Source organism: Rhinatrema bivittatum, chromosome 1, assembly GCF_901001135.1.
Source record: "Rhinatrema bivittatum chromosome 1, aRhiBiv1.1, whole genome shotgun sequence".
In the NCBI taxonomy this organism is placed as follows: Eukaryota; Metazoa; Chordata; class Amphibia; order Gymnophiona; family Rhinatrematidae; genus Rhinatrema; species Rhinatrema bivittatum.
Window position 1 is genome coordinate 568,931,685 of NC_042615.1, and position 18,829 is coordinate 568,950,513.

An 18,829-nucleotide genomic window follows, 5' to 3' on the forward strand; every position below is an offset into this window, starting at 1 on the left:
TGTCAATAGGCCCCACTGAGATTAATGGGGCCCACTGACTAACAACGTGCATTAACACACATTAATGTAATTTGATAAATAGGTCTCACAATCACTTTTTCACGTCATAAAAATCTATTCATTTATTGCGTTAATCAGTAATTTTTAATAGAACCCATAACATGACCATTAACACAGAAAAAAAAAAGCAACAAGGAAGGAAGTGAAATCATGTTTGCCCATGGAATTTTCGAGCACTTTTCAACTCCAGCCCTAATGAAAATGACTACCCATATTGGAGTAGATATCAGGCTCAAGCTTTCCCTTAAACCTGGACCTGGATCAGTGAATTTTTTCAGAATTTATCAAGCTTCTGTACCCTCAGAATGAACCAGTTCCTAAGTGTTTTCAGGCAGGCATTTGGAATTGAAAATTAATAGCTGAAGTTTATGTAGTGATTAGTAGCAGTAGGTGAAAGTTGTTTGAAACTGTATTAGTCTATATTAATGATGGCTGGAATTATTTTATACTTGTTTAGATTTTACATTATTACTTTTTAGGTATTCATACATTTAATATATTTTGACTGTAAACTGCTTTGATTTTAATTAGAAAGGTGATAAATAAAAAATAACAATAAAACATGAGTTGAAAAGTACTAAAAAACAAATAAACCAAGGCAAGAACATACTAAGTCTATGAATAGAAAAGTAGCTTAGTGGTTACAGCAGGAATATGAGAACCAGTGAAGCTAGAGTTCAAATCCCGCTCCCCCGCTTCCTTGGGCAAGTCCATTCACCCTTTTTTGCCTCAGATGCAAACTTAGGGCCTCACTTCCTAAGCCATGGTATTTTTCCAGGAGCGAAAAGAGAAAAAAAACAAACCCCTGGGGGTTTACTAAGCTCTGGTACTCTGTACTATACCTTTGTAAACTCTATGCTATTTTTCCCAGCATTAAAAAACTGCTGGAAAAAATACCGTGACTTTACTGCCCCTGCAGATACTGTGTAATGGCAGCCACAGAGCTCTGGGGCTGCTCTGCCTTAAAGGGACTAACACCCCCTGAAAAAAGTGGTAGACACCTGGGGTCTGTGAGAACCCCTGTTCCACCCTCACCCTCTGCCAACCATGGAGGTGGATGTTCCTGAAAAAGGTTTACCCATTTAATAATTCCAGGTGCAGACCCCAAACCAATCCCCACCCTTCCTTTTCAGTCAAAAATAGCTCTCCTCCCCCCTGCGGAAGCAGTTTTTCCCTGCTGCTGACCTCCCCTGGACTTACCAACTTGCCCTAGGGGTTTAAGTGGGGGATCAAAGTGCCCCCTATGTTCCAGACCTGGTGGCAGTCATTTTTCAAAATGGAGCCAACTTCCCCTGTCATGTGATAGGTGCAAAGGCAAGCTGGCAGTTGCCCAGGGTGGAACTCAGTCATTCAGGGGATCTTCTAGAGAACACCAGGGTCTTTGAGAAACTTGGGGGAAGGATTTACTTGGGGGGGGGGGGGGAGCACTGATCTGGGAGCATCAGTTGTAGCTAACTTTCATGCAAGTAATGCAGCTTGCGATTTTCCTAGTAAACCAGGTTGATTTACGTAAAATTAGCTAGTAATAGGCTGCTTCGAATACATTAGCATGCAAAGCAATGCATTACCATTTCAGCATTATTGGATTTAGAACCACCACCAGTATTTCAATACCAAGCATTACCACTATGTTAAGCTGTTTACCACGTTGTAAATGACTAACACAGTTTAGTAAATGAGGTCCATAGACTGTAAGCCTTCTGGGGCAGGAACCTACCAACTCTACCTGAATTTGTAACTCATTTCAAGTTTGGATTTGGAAAGGCAAGTAATTTAATCTAAAATCTAAATCTAAACATGTTCCCCATACACTAAAAAAAATAATATATATGAACACCCTCTACAGAACATTAAGATGCAGCTTGCCTGTGACATCCCTAAATAGTTTTTTTTAATGTTTAAATCTGTTTATTAACATTTCAAAAAGTGAACAATCACAGGTTGGAACACATGATACATATTGTACCCTGATATATATATATAACGTTTATGTAACTCTGACATTATCCAAAACTTATTAACTGATCCGAAAAAGTCCCTGGCCCGTCCAACCTCCTCACCCCCCCCCCCCCCCCCCCCCCCCCCCGCTGAGTAGGCAAATAGCATATAATAGGCATAAACTAGAAGTTCAAGTCTTTCAAAATTTGGCTGCGTGTTCTGTGCAGTAACGACATTATATATGGCATCCAGATAGCCAGTTCTTTTCTTAGACACTAGAGAGGAATGCCTGCTCGAAAGAACTTCCATAATCAAACTGTAGATACTCTTGCACCATTGGGTAGAAGGCTCGTCCCGTTGTCTCCAAACACACAGAATAGTTAGCTGTGGCTGCCAAGATAAATATTTTATTAATCCAGAGCTTTTGTTTCAAAGCTCCTGAAAAAGACAGAAAATATACCAAATAACGCAATTTGCGATGAAAAAGGAATTGGAAGGTCCAGTACAGTACTAACATACAGAAAAGTCTAGATAAGGCTACAGTCCCAAAAAGAATGACCCAGATAAGTGACCTCCTTATTACATTTTATACGCACATTTGAGCCGGTGAACTTGGCCAAACATGCTTGATGTTGAGACATATAGAACCTGCAGAATAATTTGTAATGAGTTTCTCTCATTAGGACATTGCATGTAATGTTGCGGATGGCTGAGAAGCTGGCGATAAAAGCCAGGAGTGGAAACTGAATCCTCAACTTTCGTTGCCACTTAGTCCAGGCATTATCCAAAATCCAGGTCTTGTGTTTGGTTTCCAATGCTTTATGGAAGAAAGATATGGAATGCCGTCCAGGGTCCTCCAAGTCAAACCAGTCCAAAAGAAATTACCAGTTCGAGTTTTGGTGATCAGCATCAGTGAGAGGACGGAGAAAGTGTCATATTTGGTAATAGAAAAAAAGATCTTTCAAGGAGAAGTTACACTGTTTGCACACATCAGGAAGAGACATTCTGGACACATCAGCCTTAAACAATTGATAAAGAAATGTTAACCCCCTTAATTCCCACTTTTGAAAATGAGAAAGACCTAGGCTCAGAGGAAAATCCACATTTCCCCGAATAGGTAAAAAAGGAGGCGTGCGTGAGGGCAAAAGAGATCTAGACGTTAACCATCTCCAAGATTTACAGAGAGGGAACACAAATATTGCAGACTGTACATATTGAGAAACAGAAGAATAGTTATTCTGAAGTATAGACCTCAAAGATATAGGGGATACAAATTTTGCTTCCAAATCTGTATCAGAATAAAAATGAGTATTCATAAGCCAATAACCCCCAATATGTTTTAGGTTAATCGCATGATTATACAATCTCAGGTCAGGCAACCCAAAGCCTTCTTTATGGAGCGGTTTCATTAGAACCTTCAGAACCAACCTAGGTTTTCTGCCCTTTCAAAGAAAACGACTAAAGACTGGATTTTAAAAGCCCAGCACATGTAAAAATCACCACTTACGCACGTGGCCGGGCACTGCGCACACCACGCGCATTTTCAAAAGGGCCCGGCCACGTGTGTAAGTGGTGATATGTGCACAAGTGCTGGGCCCTAAAACAGGGCTGGGCCGGGGGCGTGGTCTGGGTGGGGAGGGTCGGAGGCCAGCCGGGACAGTGGCCATTAACCACTGTCCTGGGGAAGCTCGTGCTGGCAACCGGCTGGCCAGCGTAACTGCTTCTGAGGAGCAGAAAATTTAAAAAAATGGTGAAAGGTAGGTTAGGTTTAGGGGTGGGGAGGAGAGGGGAAGGGGAAGGAAGGTTAGGCAGGGGGTTAGGGAAGTTCTCTCCCAGTCCGCTCCTTAATTGGAGCAGACTGGGAGGGAACTGGGGAAGTTCCCATTGCGTCACCGCACAAAATTTGCAAAAATTCACCCCACCCGCGCATGGATTATAAAATCCAGCACGCATGTGCGTGTGGCCAACAGATTTTTTTAACATGCACACACTGGCGCATGCATGTTATAAAATTGGTGCGAGCATGTGTGCATGTATGTTTTAAAATGTACAGCTAAGTGTCCCATGAAACCGCTTAAGAGTGGATCCATGAAGAAATACTGGGAGAACACCCATTACATAAAGCCATCGAGGAAGAATGGTCATCTTAAGTAAATGAATGCGTCCTGTTACTGACAGAGGTAAATGCATCTAAGACAGCAGGGAGTTGTCAGTCCTTTCCTGTAGCCTCGATATATTTACAGAATACAGGGCAGAGATATCTCTAGTGAGCCACACTCCCAAGTATTTAATTTGGTTTCCAGCCCATTTAAGGGGGAAATCATTACCCCATACAGCAATATTCCATCTCTAAGTACCATAGCCTCCGACTTGTCCAAATTTAGTTTAAAGCCTGCCAGAAGACTATATTCTTCACTTTCTTGTGGGGCTTTTCGCAAAGACCTAATAGGGTTGGTAATATATATCAGAAAATCATCAGCGAAGGCCACCAATTTAAAAGTAGTGTCTGTGTCTGTGGAAGAATTTAAAATCCGCAAAAGGGGGTCCAAAGAAAGTATAAAAAGAAAAGGGGATAGGGGACACCCCTGGTGAGTACCTTTAGATAAGACAAAGTCCCTAGAGAACTCCCCATTAGCCAAAATTGCAGCCTGCGGGTTAGTGTAAAGTGTGGTGAAGAAAGATACAAACTGTCCTTGAAATCCATACCACCTGAGAACCTCAAATAGAAAAAAACAATTTACCCTATCAAATTCTTTTTCAGCTTCAAAACTAACTAATAACAAATCTAGATGTTTAAGAGAGAAGTCCATAGAGGCCAAAACCCGTCCTACATTTACTACAGCTCGCCCTTGACAAACCCCACTTGCACAGGAGATATTAACTTAGGCAAGAAAGAGGACAAACGATCCGCCATGATCTTAGCCTGAAGTTTTATATCACAATTCAAAAGTGAAATTGAGAGATATGAACTAGGCTGAGTAGGATCTCATCTCAGTTTGGGGAGAACTACTATAGTTGCTTTATTGGCGGCCTATTCTGTAAATGTAGGGTCTGATAGAGTTTCAAAGAGCTTACCTAAAGGCAAACAGACATGGTCTGACAAAATTTTTAAAAATTCATTGGGCAAGCCATCTGGTCCAGGAGACTTACATAGAGCAGAGGATTTTATCACTATGATCAGTTCTTGGAACATAATTGGGGCATTTAAACACTGCTGATCACCATCCATCACTTGAAGTAAAGCAGTTTTAGCTAGATAAGCTTGTATGGATGGAAGCTTGCAAGGCTCAGCTCTATATAATCCTTCTAGTATTGATAAAATATTTCCCCAATATCTTTAGAAGAATGTTTCACCTGGCCCATGTTGTCTCATAAAGCTAAAATGTGTCTTGCCTTCCCAAGATTTTATAATATTGGCCAGTAAACTTCCCTGCCTTATTTCCATATCGAAAGAGCTTGTATTTATAATAAAGTAAGCTTTTCTTAGTTTTCTGGTAAATGAGCTCATTAAGAGCACTTTGAGTTGCATAGAATTGTGTACAAGTTGTAACTAAGAGATTCTGGCAATTCCTTCGTTTAGCTATTCCCAACTGTTTTTCTAAACATAATATACAAGTTGCAAGTTCTTTCTTCCATTTAGCAAGCTATCACCTCTCCACGTAACACAGCCTTAGCAGCCTCCCAATAAAGGACAGGATCATCCTGATGATTTTGATTAAAATGGGCATATTCTATCCACTTATCCCATATATAGGCCTGAAATTTAGTATCATAATAAAGGTAAGCGGGAAATCTCCATTCTGGCTTGTCGACAAGGGCAAATCCCTCCAAGGTCAAACCATACCAGAGCGTGATCAGAGAGATTTCAAGGGGACCAATTTCGGAGCCCATCACCTTTGAGAAGTAATCCCTACTAACCAGCAAATAATCCAAGCGCGATTTCAAACCATGTGCCCTCAAAACATGTGTAATATCCTTCTCCAGAGGATGAAGGACTCTCCAAATGACTATCAGGTCCAGGTTATGGCACAAATAGGGGAGACCATGAGTGCGATCAGCACGCGAGGCAGGTTTCAATGGTTGCCTCTCAATGGAGCTATCAAAAACAATATTAAAATCTCCACAGTAATTACTGATAGATGTGAGTGTGATAAAAGAATATTAAATATCATATTGAAAAAAGGACTGAGAATAGATAAGAGCATAAATGTTGCCTAAAATAAGCTGTTTACCAAAGAGCTCAATCACCAAAAAGAGGTACCTGCCCTCTGGATCTACAATAGATTGCTACACAATAAATGAAAGGGATTTATGGCCATTCCTGCTTTCCATGTATTAGAGGAAGCAGAAAATATCTTTACCCACCCACTGCTTCTGCAGTTTGAGATATTCTGTTTCTGAAAGTTTTGTATCTTGTATCTACATGAAATCTGCGTATTGCCTGCAACACCTTATAACGTTTCGTGACTGAGCCAATCCCACAAACATTCCAAATGAAACATCTGAGGCCTAACACAGAGGACCAAAAGGAATAGAGCAAAACTGTAGTAATGCAACATGACTTACATGCAGGCGAAAGGTCCCCCAGCCTAGACCCACCGCCCCCAGGGAGCAACAGATACAAATATTGCATCTTTGCCATAATAATGTACAAATCCAATACCATAAATAAGAAAGCAAACTACCAGAAGTAAAAGAACAGAAAACAAATGCAATAAAAATAGTCTGCATATGTTGAGTACATACCTTCTTAGCAGTTATTCTCGGAAAAAAAACCCCAGTAGAACCCAGTATAAATGTGTTATGGACAAAGGATGTAAAAAAAAAAATCCAAAACAAAACCTTGTGCCCCATCCATCAACCAAAACAAAAATAATTATCCAAAATGGATAGACCATTGGTGCTGTGAGGGCTTTCCCACCAACCATACATTTTAAGAAAATAAGCAGCAAGATAATGAATTTATACAAATATAGGAGAAGAACAAATAAGAAAAGGGAATGTGAGTGAAAAACCAGAGAAATAAGAATAAGCAAACATTAGCCAGAGTTTAATCCTTGCAAAAAATTATTGGCTTCTTCAACTGAGGTGAGAAAAATAATTTTCCCGTTATGAAGGACCTTCAACTTGGCTGGAAAAAGTAATGTCGATCGAATACGCAGTTTTGTCAGCTGAGTACAAGCAGGAGCAAACGCCTTCCTCCACAATGCAACCGTCACCTTATAGTCTTGAAAAAGAAGAATGTTTTCACCCTCAAACAGCAGCTCTTTTTGGTGGCAATAAGCCCACAAATTTTCGATTTTATGTGCAAAATTTAGGACCATAAAGATGACTGTTTGGGGCTTAGTGGACACTGTCCCCTGTAGACAGAGGCCCCAAACGATGGACCCTCTCGATCCACAGATCACCATATTTATCATCCTAGTTCAAAAGCCTGCGTAAGCCAAATTTCCAGACGAGCGCTCAAAGTTTGCTCTGGGACCGATTCTGGTACCCCTATGGCCCGTAGGTTAATCCTCCTCGATCTGTTTTCAAGGTCATCAACGTTTTGCTGTATTGTAGCACATTGGGTTTTTAGCTGCGTCATGTCAGTCAGCATGGAGGCCGTAATGTCCTCCACATCAGACAGACGCTCTTCTGCTGACTGCAGTTGCTGTTGTATTGCATTAAGCTGCGTGCTCTCCCTGGATAGCTGTGTAGAAAGTTGGGTAAATTTACCTTCCAGAGCCACAAGCACAGCCGTGGCAACAACATAGCTCATCAGGTCCGGCCCCTCGGAGGCAGGGTTGGAGTTGGGTCTTCAGCCATTTTAGGATCAGACCCCTTCCCCTCTCTTTCACCTTTTTGGCCATTTGTCGCTGCCAATGTGGGGAAAAAGAAATTGCATAAAAATGTGACGCGTCACTCTTTTGAGTAAAGGGAATCCAGTCACCGGGAATGCGTCTAAATCAGGATGTTGTGATTGCTGCAAAATATAAGTAAAGGGAAGAGGGCCCTCAAAGAGATCAGGCAACACGTCTGTTCTCCCTCACAGCATCACATGGTCTCAGATTTATTTTTTTTTAAATTAAAGTAGCATTTTGTAAAGTTGACCAAAAGAAAACTATACTTAGGTGTTCATTTAGGAATAAACACACTAATATGAAGCATAATATGCTGCTACTGATACTACTTTTCATTTCTATAGCATTACTAGACATATGCACCACCATACAAATATACATAAGGCACAGTCCCTGCTCTGTAGAACTTACAGTCTTAATCAAGACAAACATACAGGACAAGAGAGACATTGGGAATTTTCATTTATTAAGAAAAGGTTAACATCAACAAGGAGAAACAGGGATTCGTATTTAAGAACAGCTTCAAAAAGATGGAGGTTTTAGACTTGATTTGAGTAAGGCCAAAGAAGGAGCATTACACACTGACTCAAAGTCTAGGCCAAGCATACAGTGCAGCAAGGTAGAAAGCACAGAGCTGGCGGCGATGGAATGACTTGTCTGATGAGCAGAGTTCAGGAAGAAGGGTTTAGTGAGAGAAGAAAGTACAGATAGCGAGGAGCTACAGAATTAATACACTTAATAAGAGACTATGAGAAGCTTGCACTGTATGCAGAAGCAGATAGGGAGTCAACATAGAGACACCTGAGAAGAGGTGTTTGATGAGTGTAGTGACATTGGTGAAAAATAAGTTGTGCAGCTGAATTTTGGATAGATTGCAGTGAAGAAAGCTAGTTCACTGAGAACCTGTGAGAAGCAGATTGCGAGAATCTAAGCAGTAGGTATTGAGAGAATGGAAAAGGGTTATAAGTATAGTGTTCAGAAAGGAAAGGATGGATTTTGCTGATGTTAAGAAATGTTACATTTTAGCAGTGTTTTGGACGTGTGTAGAGAAAAAGAGGAGAAGATGACACCAAGATTAGGGAACTAAGGGGGACTGGGAAGATGACCGTATTGTCCACAGAAATAGAGAAAGAGGGAAGAGGGGAAGGGGGTTTGGGGAAACAACACGAGGAGTTCTTTCTTGGCCATGTTAAGTTTAAGGTGGTGATGGTGGCATATATATGACAATATCAGACAGGCAGGCTGAGATTTGGGACTGGATGTCAGGTTCAACTGGGTCTGAACCTCTGACCCTGGGATATCTAGACCCTGAACCTACCATGAGGCTGTGAACGCTGTTGGCTTTCCCAGGAGTTCTAGTATATTTTTCCTGTTTCCTGGGAGAGTCAGATATCCCCTGCACTCGTCTGATTGGACTACCATTGGGTGTTATTCTCAGCAGTATATAAGGCATGCTTAGAAAACACACAGTGCTGGTTCAACAGCCATCTTGGTGTCCGCACTGTGGAAGTAAGAACATAAGAACATAAGAAAATGCCATACTGGGTCAGACCAAGGGTCCATCAAGCCCAGCATCCTGTTTCCAACAGTGGCCAATCCAGGTCATAAGAACCTGGCAAGTACCCAAAAACTAAGTCTATTCCATGTTACTGTTGCTAATGGCAGTGGCTATTCTCTAAGTGAACTTAATAGCAGGTAATGGACTTCTCCTCCAAGAACTTATCCAATCCTTTTTTAAACACAGCTATACTAACTGCACTGACCACATCCCCTGGTAACAAATTCCAGAGTTTAATTGTGCGTTGAGTAAAAAAGAACTTTCTCCGATTAGTTTTAAATGTGCCCCATGCTAACTTCATGGAGTGCCCCCTAGTCTTTCTACTATCCGAAAGAGTAAATAACCGATTCACATCTACCCGTTCTAGACCTCTCATGATTTTAAACACCTCTATCATATCCCCCCTCAGTCGTCTCTTCTCCAAGCTGAAAAGTCCTAACCTCTTTAGTCTTTCCTCGTAGGGAAGCTGTTCCATTCTCCTTATCATTTTGGTAGCCCTTCTCTGTACCTTCTCCATCGCAATTATATCTTTTTTGAGATGCGGCGACCAGAACTGTACACAGTATTCAAGGTGTGGTCTCACCATGGAGCGATACAGAGGCATTATGACATTTTCCGTTTTATTCACCATTCCCTTTCTAATAATTCCCAACATTCTGTTTGCTTTTTTGACTGCCGCAGCACACTGAACCGACAATTTCAATGTGTTATCCACTATGACACCTAGATCTCTTTCTTGGGTTGTAGCACCTAATATGGAACCTAACATTGTGTAATTATAGCATGGGTTATTTTTCCCTATATGCATTACCTTGCACTTATCCACATTAAATTTCATCTGCCATTTGGATGCCCAATTTTCCAGCCTCACAAGGTCTTCCTGCAATTTATCACAATCTGCTTGTGCTTTAACTACTCTGAACAATTTTGTGTCATCTGACTCATTTGTTTCCTGATTTCAAAGCCTTGTTCTAGTCTAAGGGTGCAAACCTTGTTCTAGTCCAAGTATCCAAGCCTTGTACTATTTGAAGTATTCCTGTATTCATGTTCCAAGATTCCCGCACTTGTATTCATGTACAGCACTTCTGCACATAAACCTTCCTGCTTCACAGTTCAGTCTCTAGTGTCACCTGCTTCCTGCATTCCTGTTCTCTCTTTCTCTCCTGGTGATTCTCTAGCTTCTGACCTTACCACTGTGTCTACACTCTGCCTCTCAAAAGTAAACACCTTCCTTCTAGGACGGACCTGATTACCAAGCCCAGACACACAAGACACAAGATTCCTGATGAAAGCTCTGATGTAGAGAGGTGGATCCAGGATTCATCAGCATAAAGATGGTACTGAAAGCCATGGCAGAAGATCAGAGCACCAAAAGAATAAGTATAGAGATGGAAGGGTAGGTGGCTCATGACTGCTATCCCACTGATTGATAGTGGGATAGCAGTGGCAGAGGTTGCACCAAAACTACAATGGGAGAGGTAAGAAGAGAGCCAAGAAAGAATGGAATCTTGAAATCCAAGTAAGGACAGAGTTTCAAGGAGTAGGAGGTGATAAACAGTGGCAAAAGCAGCAGATAGATCAATAAGAATGAGGGTCAAGTAAAAGCCCTTGTATTTGGCCATGAATAGGTCTCTAGAAACTTTCATAAAGGTTGTTTCTATGGAAATGTAGAGGGCAAAAGCTAGATTGGAGTGGATCAAGAATGGCTTGGCGTGAAAGAAAATCAAGACAGTAGAGATGAACGGCACAATCAAGTAGTTTAGATGTGAAAGAGAGGAGGGAGATGGAACAATAGTTAGGGTCCAATGAGGATTTTTTCAGGTGTAGAGGGATCACAGCACATTTGAAGGCAACAGGAACAGTTATGGAAGAGAGTGATAGATTGAGGATGTGACCGATGGAAGGGACGACTACAGGAGAAAGAGTTGAGCAACTGGATGAAAATGATCAAAGAAACAAATAGTTTAGAGAAGGAGAAAGGATTGCAAGGTTTTCTTCTATGATTTCAGAAAAGGAAAAAGAGGGTAAAGCAGGGGCCAAAGGAAGGGGAGGGAAAAGTCATGGTGGAATGGAAGGGGGTGGCGACCTGGTGAAGAACTCAAGATTAATTCCATGCCCAGGTTTACAAGATTATTTATTTATTTAAAAACTTTTCTATACTGTCGCTAAGTTATGTACCACCGCAACGGTTTACAAACAGGCACAAATAAGGTATGTATAATCAGCCAAAATTATTAAAACTTGATAAAACTATTGCTTTCATAATTAGCAGGTGTTCTTCCTCTTGCTGCAAATCTGGCTGACCCATATCATATGATAGACTATGGTGTTTCTGGCTCACTGGTGGGGCCCAGCAGGAGGAAGAAAACCTGCTCTCAGCATGACACCCAATGCTATACACAACCACAAACAGGTGTCTTAAAGACATTTGTAGGTTGGCCAATTTGAAATGTGAGCATCAATCACAATAAAACAGAAATACTGCACATCAACAACAAGAACATCTCAACTCTCAAACACGACGACTCATCACCTACCACAATGAGTAAAACAACCTCCACAGTCAGAGATCTCAGAGTTATCATCGACAACGAACTCAGCATGAAGAATTACATCAACACAATAATAAAAGAGGGATTCTTCAAGGTCCAGATTCTCAAAAAAATCAAAGCAGTACTCTACAATCACGACTACAGAACAGTACTTCAAGCCCTATTATTTTCCAAACTCGACTATTGCAACGCCCTACTCCTGGGCCTCCCAACCAATACTCTAAGACCACTACAACTACTCCAAAATGCAGCGGCAAGATCAATCTCAAACATCAAAAGAACTGAACACATCTCACCAATCCTCAAAAACCTACACTGGCTGTCCATCCCATACAGGATTCAATACAAAGTCCTAACACTCATCCACAAAGCACTATACACCAAAAAATTAAACTGGATGAGCCCCGCCCTGCACTTCCAATCCACGCAGAGAACACTCCGCTCCAAAACTAGACTCATTTCAACTCCTTCACTTAAAATGGCCCACCTAACCTCAACTAGAGAGCGATCCCTAACAATTGCGGGCCCAACAATCTGGAACAGTTTACCATCTCAACTCAGGCTCGACTCCACAACCCATTCATTCAAAAAGAACCTTAAAACCTGGCTCTTCAAAAAAGCATATCCCACAGGGACACATCACACACCACCTATCACACCAAGCTGAGCCCTCCCTCCCCACCACAATCAACACACACTTCACGCCTCCCACCCCACAACAGAGCCTATAATGGTTAACCCAATGCGAATCAAGCCATCTGGCTACATCTATACCCATGTTAAAGTGATCTCTGGGTCACAAAGTTACCCTTGTTCCAAACTTACCCTTGCTACAAAAGTACTCTTATCACAGAGTTACCCATGTCTCAAAGTTTTCCATGTTATTAAAATAATCATTTATTTATTTATTATTTTTATATACAGACATTTGATCTCAATCGGGATATCACATCATCGGTTTACATTCAGGTACTGTAGTTATTTCTCTATCCCCAGAGGGCTTACAATCTAAATTTTTGTACCTGAGGCAATTGAGGGTAAAGTGATTTGCCCAAGGTCACAAGGAGCGACAGCAGGACTTGAACCCTGGTCTCCTGGTTCATAGTCCACTGCTCTAACCACCAGGCTATTCCTCCTCCCTAATCATGTTACAATGTCTCAATTTAAAATATGAAATCTATTCTTATAGCTTCCACTGTTTAAGCTGTAAACCGGTGTGATAAAACCAGCTGAACATCGGTATAGTAAAAACAAACAAACAAATAAATAAATGACTGAAGAGAAATAAGCATATTCAAGTTTTAGGTTTAGTCCCCATACTCAAAAGTTTCACACCATGTCTTACAATTTTGTAACAAACCAAAGCACAAAGAACCACAGCACTTGTTTTGTGTATCAAACTGTATGCAACCAAAAAAACAAAGTATAGGAACTCTATCCACAATGTGCTTTTATCCAAACTTGTTTAATGTTCTTTGAACAATCTTGATTTAGAAAATATATATATAGAACCGCATCAGCAAGCCAGACGACGGCAGTGAACCCACTTGCCGTCCGGACTTCTCGTCATATGCGGCGTGATGTTAAATGGATTTTTTATGTGTAGAAGTAGCTTATTAATTATCCTCTAGGTCCCGTTTGTGAGTTGAAAAATGCATCATTGATCCAAGCTATCCCAAATAGCACCCGACAACGGCCGGTGTTTTGCGATCAAAATCGCTTCATCAGGAGCAAATTTCACAAACAGTTTTTGTTACGGCAGATGCTTTCTGTTGGACCCAAATGTCTCTTAGAATTTTGCAGCCGTACGGGACTGCTCATCTCTCTACATTTGTTTTTCGAAGCTAGAAGTACAAACTTATAAGTGTATAGCTTCAATCCATCCCTGTAAATATGACTCCGAACATGCTTGTTCATAGCATTCTTCTTGATCTTTCAATTTAGTAGATCAAGGTTTAAATAACATATCAAAGACTTTTGTGACTATACCATAATACACTCTTGCTCTTTACCATTTAGCAGCAGAACGAATAACCATAATCTCAGCAATATAGCTCATTAATCAGAGAAAGTCTTTAGCTACTACCAAGCAGATAAAATAAGATTAATTTCTTGATTAGGTAATTCTATTTCATATACTGTACAACAGTCTACATTTCTACTGTCCTGCATAGCCAGAAAACACCTCACTTGTTTATTCTGTGTTCCACTTGATTTTAAACAGGCAGGCTGAGTTTTGAAGTACATTCATAAAACAGAACACTCACATGATACCCATAAATAACATCTGGTTTGTTGTATGTTGGTTAGTAACTTTTTGAGTGGAGAGAAACTAGATGGCTTTTAAATACAATAAAATGCACACAAAGGCACCAGTGAATTCTGAAAATGCACTCCGCAGGATCTGAGGCCCTCATGTGGTATATTAAGTGTATTACTTCATTTCACATCTATCAAAAAGTTCACAGACCTAAAATGGTAGCTGAGCACACACTGGAGACAAAAACAAGGAATAAATCCCCAAATTAAATTGCCTTGGTCATATGGCCTTCAGCACCCCCTGCTTTCAGTCCTGTCTGTATTGTGTAATACAGCCACCACATCTTGAAAGAGGTAAAAAAAAATGATACATGAGAATTGTTACAGCGAAATTAGGGAAACATTTTAATCAAGTTTTCTTATTTGAACTACAGTTGCTCCAGCACCAACCTAGACCTGCCACTTACACTAAAATTATTCAAAACAAAGGATAAATCTCTGAGGTTAAAATATCTGAGGGTTTTTTCCCCAAAGTATAGGTTCCCTGGTATCTACCTTGGAAATAGCACAATTTTTTAGCTGTTTCTTAAAAAAAAAAGTGCACAATTGAAAATATAAAAGAAAAATTTCTTCTATTTCTGACAGCATGCTAAATTGTAAACAATTGCACCTACAAAACCTAGTGTGCACTTGCTGAAGGTCCTATCACATATGCTGCTTAGTATGTCATTTACCTTAGGAAACTCCTAAAAAAGCAGCTACAAGGCAGAAATAAAAGTCAGTATTTTGGCATGAGATAATCGTATAAATTTCTTTTAGATATGATGAAATAATTGAACAGTACAGCAAAACTTGAACAAATTAATCTTTAAATTAAATAGTTGTTTTCATCTAATGATTGTTTTCATTTCATCCCAAAGTGACCTTTGATGGAACAACACTAACCCTTAGCTCCTGGCCTTCATTTTGAACTCCCAACTTACCAGCAAACCCCAGGTGCAAGCAGTGACCAGAATGGCCTTAAACATTGCCATTTGCTTCACTGTCTCTATGACATCCTGGATGAGCCTTCTTTGTAACTGCTGTTCAAGCCACTGTAATCTCACACCTAGACTACTGTAACTCATGCTGTGCTCGAATCCCAAAATGCCACCTACAACTAATAGAAAATACTGAAGCCTGTAAACAAAATTTGAACACATACATGGGGCAATTTTCTAAAGGATTTACACATATAAATGTACTGTAGCAATTTTCAAAAGCCATTTACGTGTGTCAAATGCCCTTAAGTGCATGTACATGAGTAAAACCCATTTTCAAAAGCATGTAAATGCTTTTGAAAATCAGGCCCACAGTGTACTCAACTGCCTATTGCACTAATCCTGCTGTGCTAGCCAGTGTGAACTATTACATTGCACCTATCTGTATCACAGTTTGAACTTCCCCGCTGGAAAAGTGTCATAAATAACCAATAATAATGAATTATTTGTATCTGTGTGTCTGTATATCTCCATATTTTTTAAACATTTCTTTGGAGGTTTATTTTACCTCATATTTTATTGGGGGAGGGGGGAAGAGGGGTTCTAGCAGTTTCAACCTGATCGATTGGCTACCAGTGCAGCTGCAACTGGCCATTACTAGAGTTCCAGTTCCAGATCCCTTCGTTTGCAAATACCCAAGGGTTTCCCCTTCATTTTTAACCCCCTTCCAAATTAGCCCAGAAATTGCAGGGACAGCCATTGGCTGGGGGGCTACGACACCTGGTTTTATGTACCCAAGTATGGCCCAGTAGACCTGCCCCTAAGGCTGTGATTGTTCTCTGTAGCATTTCCAGCCACTGCTGGCCCAAAGTGAGAAGCCAGGATCTGAAATCAACACCAGATCTCACACAGCACTGCTGCAGAACCATGAGGCCAACCCACCTCATTCATCATACCTTATATTTTACTGGCTATGCTTTGCCTTCCATAATCACATTTTCTTTTTATAAAGAAATTATAAAATATGTGCCTGATGACTGCTCATCTCTCTACATTTTTTTTTCAAAGCTAGAAGTACAAACTTGTAAGTGTATAGTTTCAATCCATCCCTGTAAATATGACTCCGAACCTTTGCTTTTTCCTTTTGAATGAAGAAAAGGGGTTGCTTACTCAATCCAATTTAACTAATAAGAAAACTGCACATTTAACAGAAAAGCTCATACATTTTGGAGCAAAAAAATAAGTGCAATTCAGCAAGCTGCATTGTTAATTTTTTTTTAATTTACTGAATGCTTTTTTTTAAATAATACAATAGTAAATTTAAAAAAACCACACACTCACTCACTCTCTCTCTCTCTATATATATATCTATATTAAGGACACAATACAGATTTTTGTATATCAATATTTTCTTCTACAGACTATCCTGTTCTACATATTACGAAAGTTAATTCACTTATTATTTATCAACATTTATTAATCACTTTTTAGATCAGACCACATACCATTTAACAAAACTGAAAGTAATGCCATGGCACTGGCTTGCAATTGTTTGGGTAAATGAAAGGTGCTTAAAAACACTTGCCTGAAAATTTCATCAACGATTTTGAAGACAGAGGGGTGGTGAACTGTTTGCAGCTGTGAAATAAAGGAAACAGAGAGAGAGAGGTTAAAGCATTGTATATAGTCATTCCCCATTCAGAAGCATCTCAAGAGCTGTGACAAAAATCACATAACTGGGGCATGCTGCACCTTTCACACCGTTACCCCCTCTCTTCCCCAACTCCTCCTACCACATCTTTTTGATTGCAAACGTATCAAACTCAAGTGCAGAACAACAATGAACTGGTAAAAGCATGTTCACCCGTGCCTCCCCACCGGCAGCCCCTAGACACTCCGTAGTTAAGACCCCCGATACTAGGACACCTGGGCTCCAACTTTCTGCTCCATGACAGATGCCCATTGGCTGCCTTCCGCCTCGTGAATGCCTCCAACCTGTGGCGGCTGTGGCTCTGGGCAGTGCGCCGCTGCCTCGCTTACTCCTGGCTACCCTTGCAGCCACCCGGCCTCCTTTAGGCCTCCCAAGACCACCTGTACAGTGATCTTGGGGACCCCAGATTCCAGACAAGGCCTGCCCCCAGCCCACCTTTGCAATGGACTAATGAATTCTGCTCAGTAATGGCATCCACCCCCCCCCCCCCGAGGTGTCTCCTTTTACCGGCACGCTGAGCCCCCGGTATTACCTGCCAATCAAAGGCAACGCCAGATCCAAGCGCTGCCCCCTTTTCACTGGCACCTGAGGCCCCGCCCCCCCCCCCCCCCCATACCGCTAATCTCCCTTTTTATTTTGACAGTGAGGACCGCGACTCGGGACAACGCTCTCCCCAAACCCATCCTTTCCAATTGTAAGGTGCTGTGGCGTGGCGGGCGGGGTACTGGCTTGGTCTCTGCTCTCTCTGCGATAATATGCCTCCCCATCCCTTCTTGTGAGTTCTTAGGACCCCTTGCTGTTACTTCCCTGAGGTTGGTGCACCATTGTTCCTCCATCCTTCTGATTACGTTTTAAACGTTCTTCCCTTTCCCATTTCTTCCTACGCTCTCCCCCCCCAAGGTTTGCTCCAGGACACCTGCCCAGTTAAGGGGCCCACGGCCCTGACTGGCGAGGCTTCCACAAAGTGGACAGAGGAGTTCTAAGTATCCCTGGCAACTTGTCGTTGCCATCTGAGATTGTTAAAATAATGTCAAGGGAATATGTACATAGAATTCAGACTGTCCTTTTGGTAAAGGCAGAGGAGGTATTCCTGCACCAAAAGAAATTTAGCATTCTGCACGCAATATTTGACAATTTTACACAGTTACGTACCCTGTTTCCCCGAAAATAAGACATCCCCCGAAAATAAGACCCAGTAGAGGTTTTGCTGAATTGCTAAATATAAGACCTCCCCCGAAAGTAAGACCTAGCAAAGTTTTTATTTGGGAGCATGCCCGTCGCACAGAACACCAGAGCATGCAGCTGTGATTTTTTTTACCCTGCAGGATTCACAGTTAGTTGTCATCACAAACCAGCATAACCAGACAACTATTCAGAATATGATAAATGTTCATTTTTTTGTTCAACAATATATGTGAATTCTTCTTCATGGAAAAATAAGACATCCCCTGAAAATAAGGCCGTGTGCATCTTTGGTAGCAAAAATTAATATAAGACACTGTCTTATTTTCGGGGAAACAGGGTACATATATTTTTTCAAAATGACACCAGAAGTATTGCAGAAAAATACTTGTTACTGAAAGATTTTGTTATTGTTTGGTGCAGAATTCCCCCAGGCGTACAGTTAAAGTACTCCATAACTATGGCTATTTTTTTAAAAATAGTAGAGCGTGGGCACCAGGAAATTCAAAATCACAATGAGGCATGTGGAGCCAAAGAGCAGCACAGGTAGTGCCAATGATGGCATTTTGGAGAGGTTTCAAGTGTTAGTGCAAGTGTAAGACAGAAAGAGCAAGAAAAGAAGGAGAACTGTATTTGGCAGAGTGTGTGTGTGTGTGTGTGTGTGTGTGTGTGTGTGTGGTGTGGGTGTGTGTGAGGACTCTTTCTGGGTTGCTTTCTCTTTCCCCCTGCTGGCCATCTCTGCACAA

The 18,829-nt window shown here is 41.1% G+C and overlaps 1 protein-coding gene across 4 annotated transcripts in view; it reads right to left on the reverse strand.

The window, feature by feature from the left end:
* The window catches only part of FANCC (FA complementation group C), a 566,530-nt gene that overhangs the window by 106,251 nt on the left and 441,450 nt on the right, over positions 1–18,829 (reverse strand). For all 4 annotated transcript variants that reach the window (XM_029617560.1, XM_029617551.1, XM_029617542.1 and 1 more), the window contains one exon: positions 16,776–16,828. In XM_029617560.1, the coding sequence (XP_029473420.1) occupies positions 16,776–16,828 (53 nt within the window). The remainder of the gene's footprint in view (positions 1–16,775; positions 16,829–18,829) is intronic.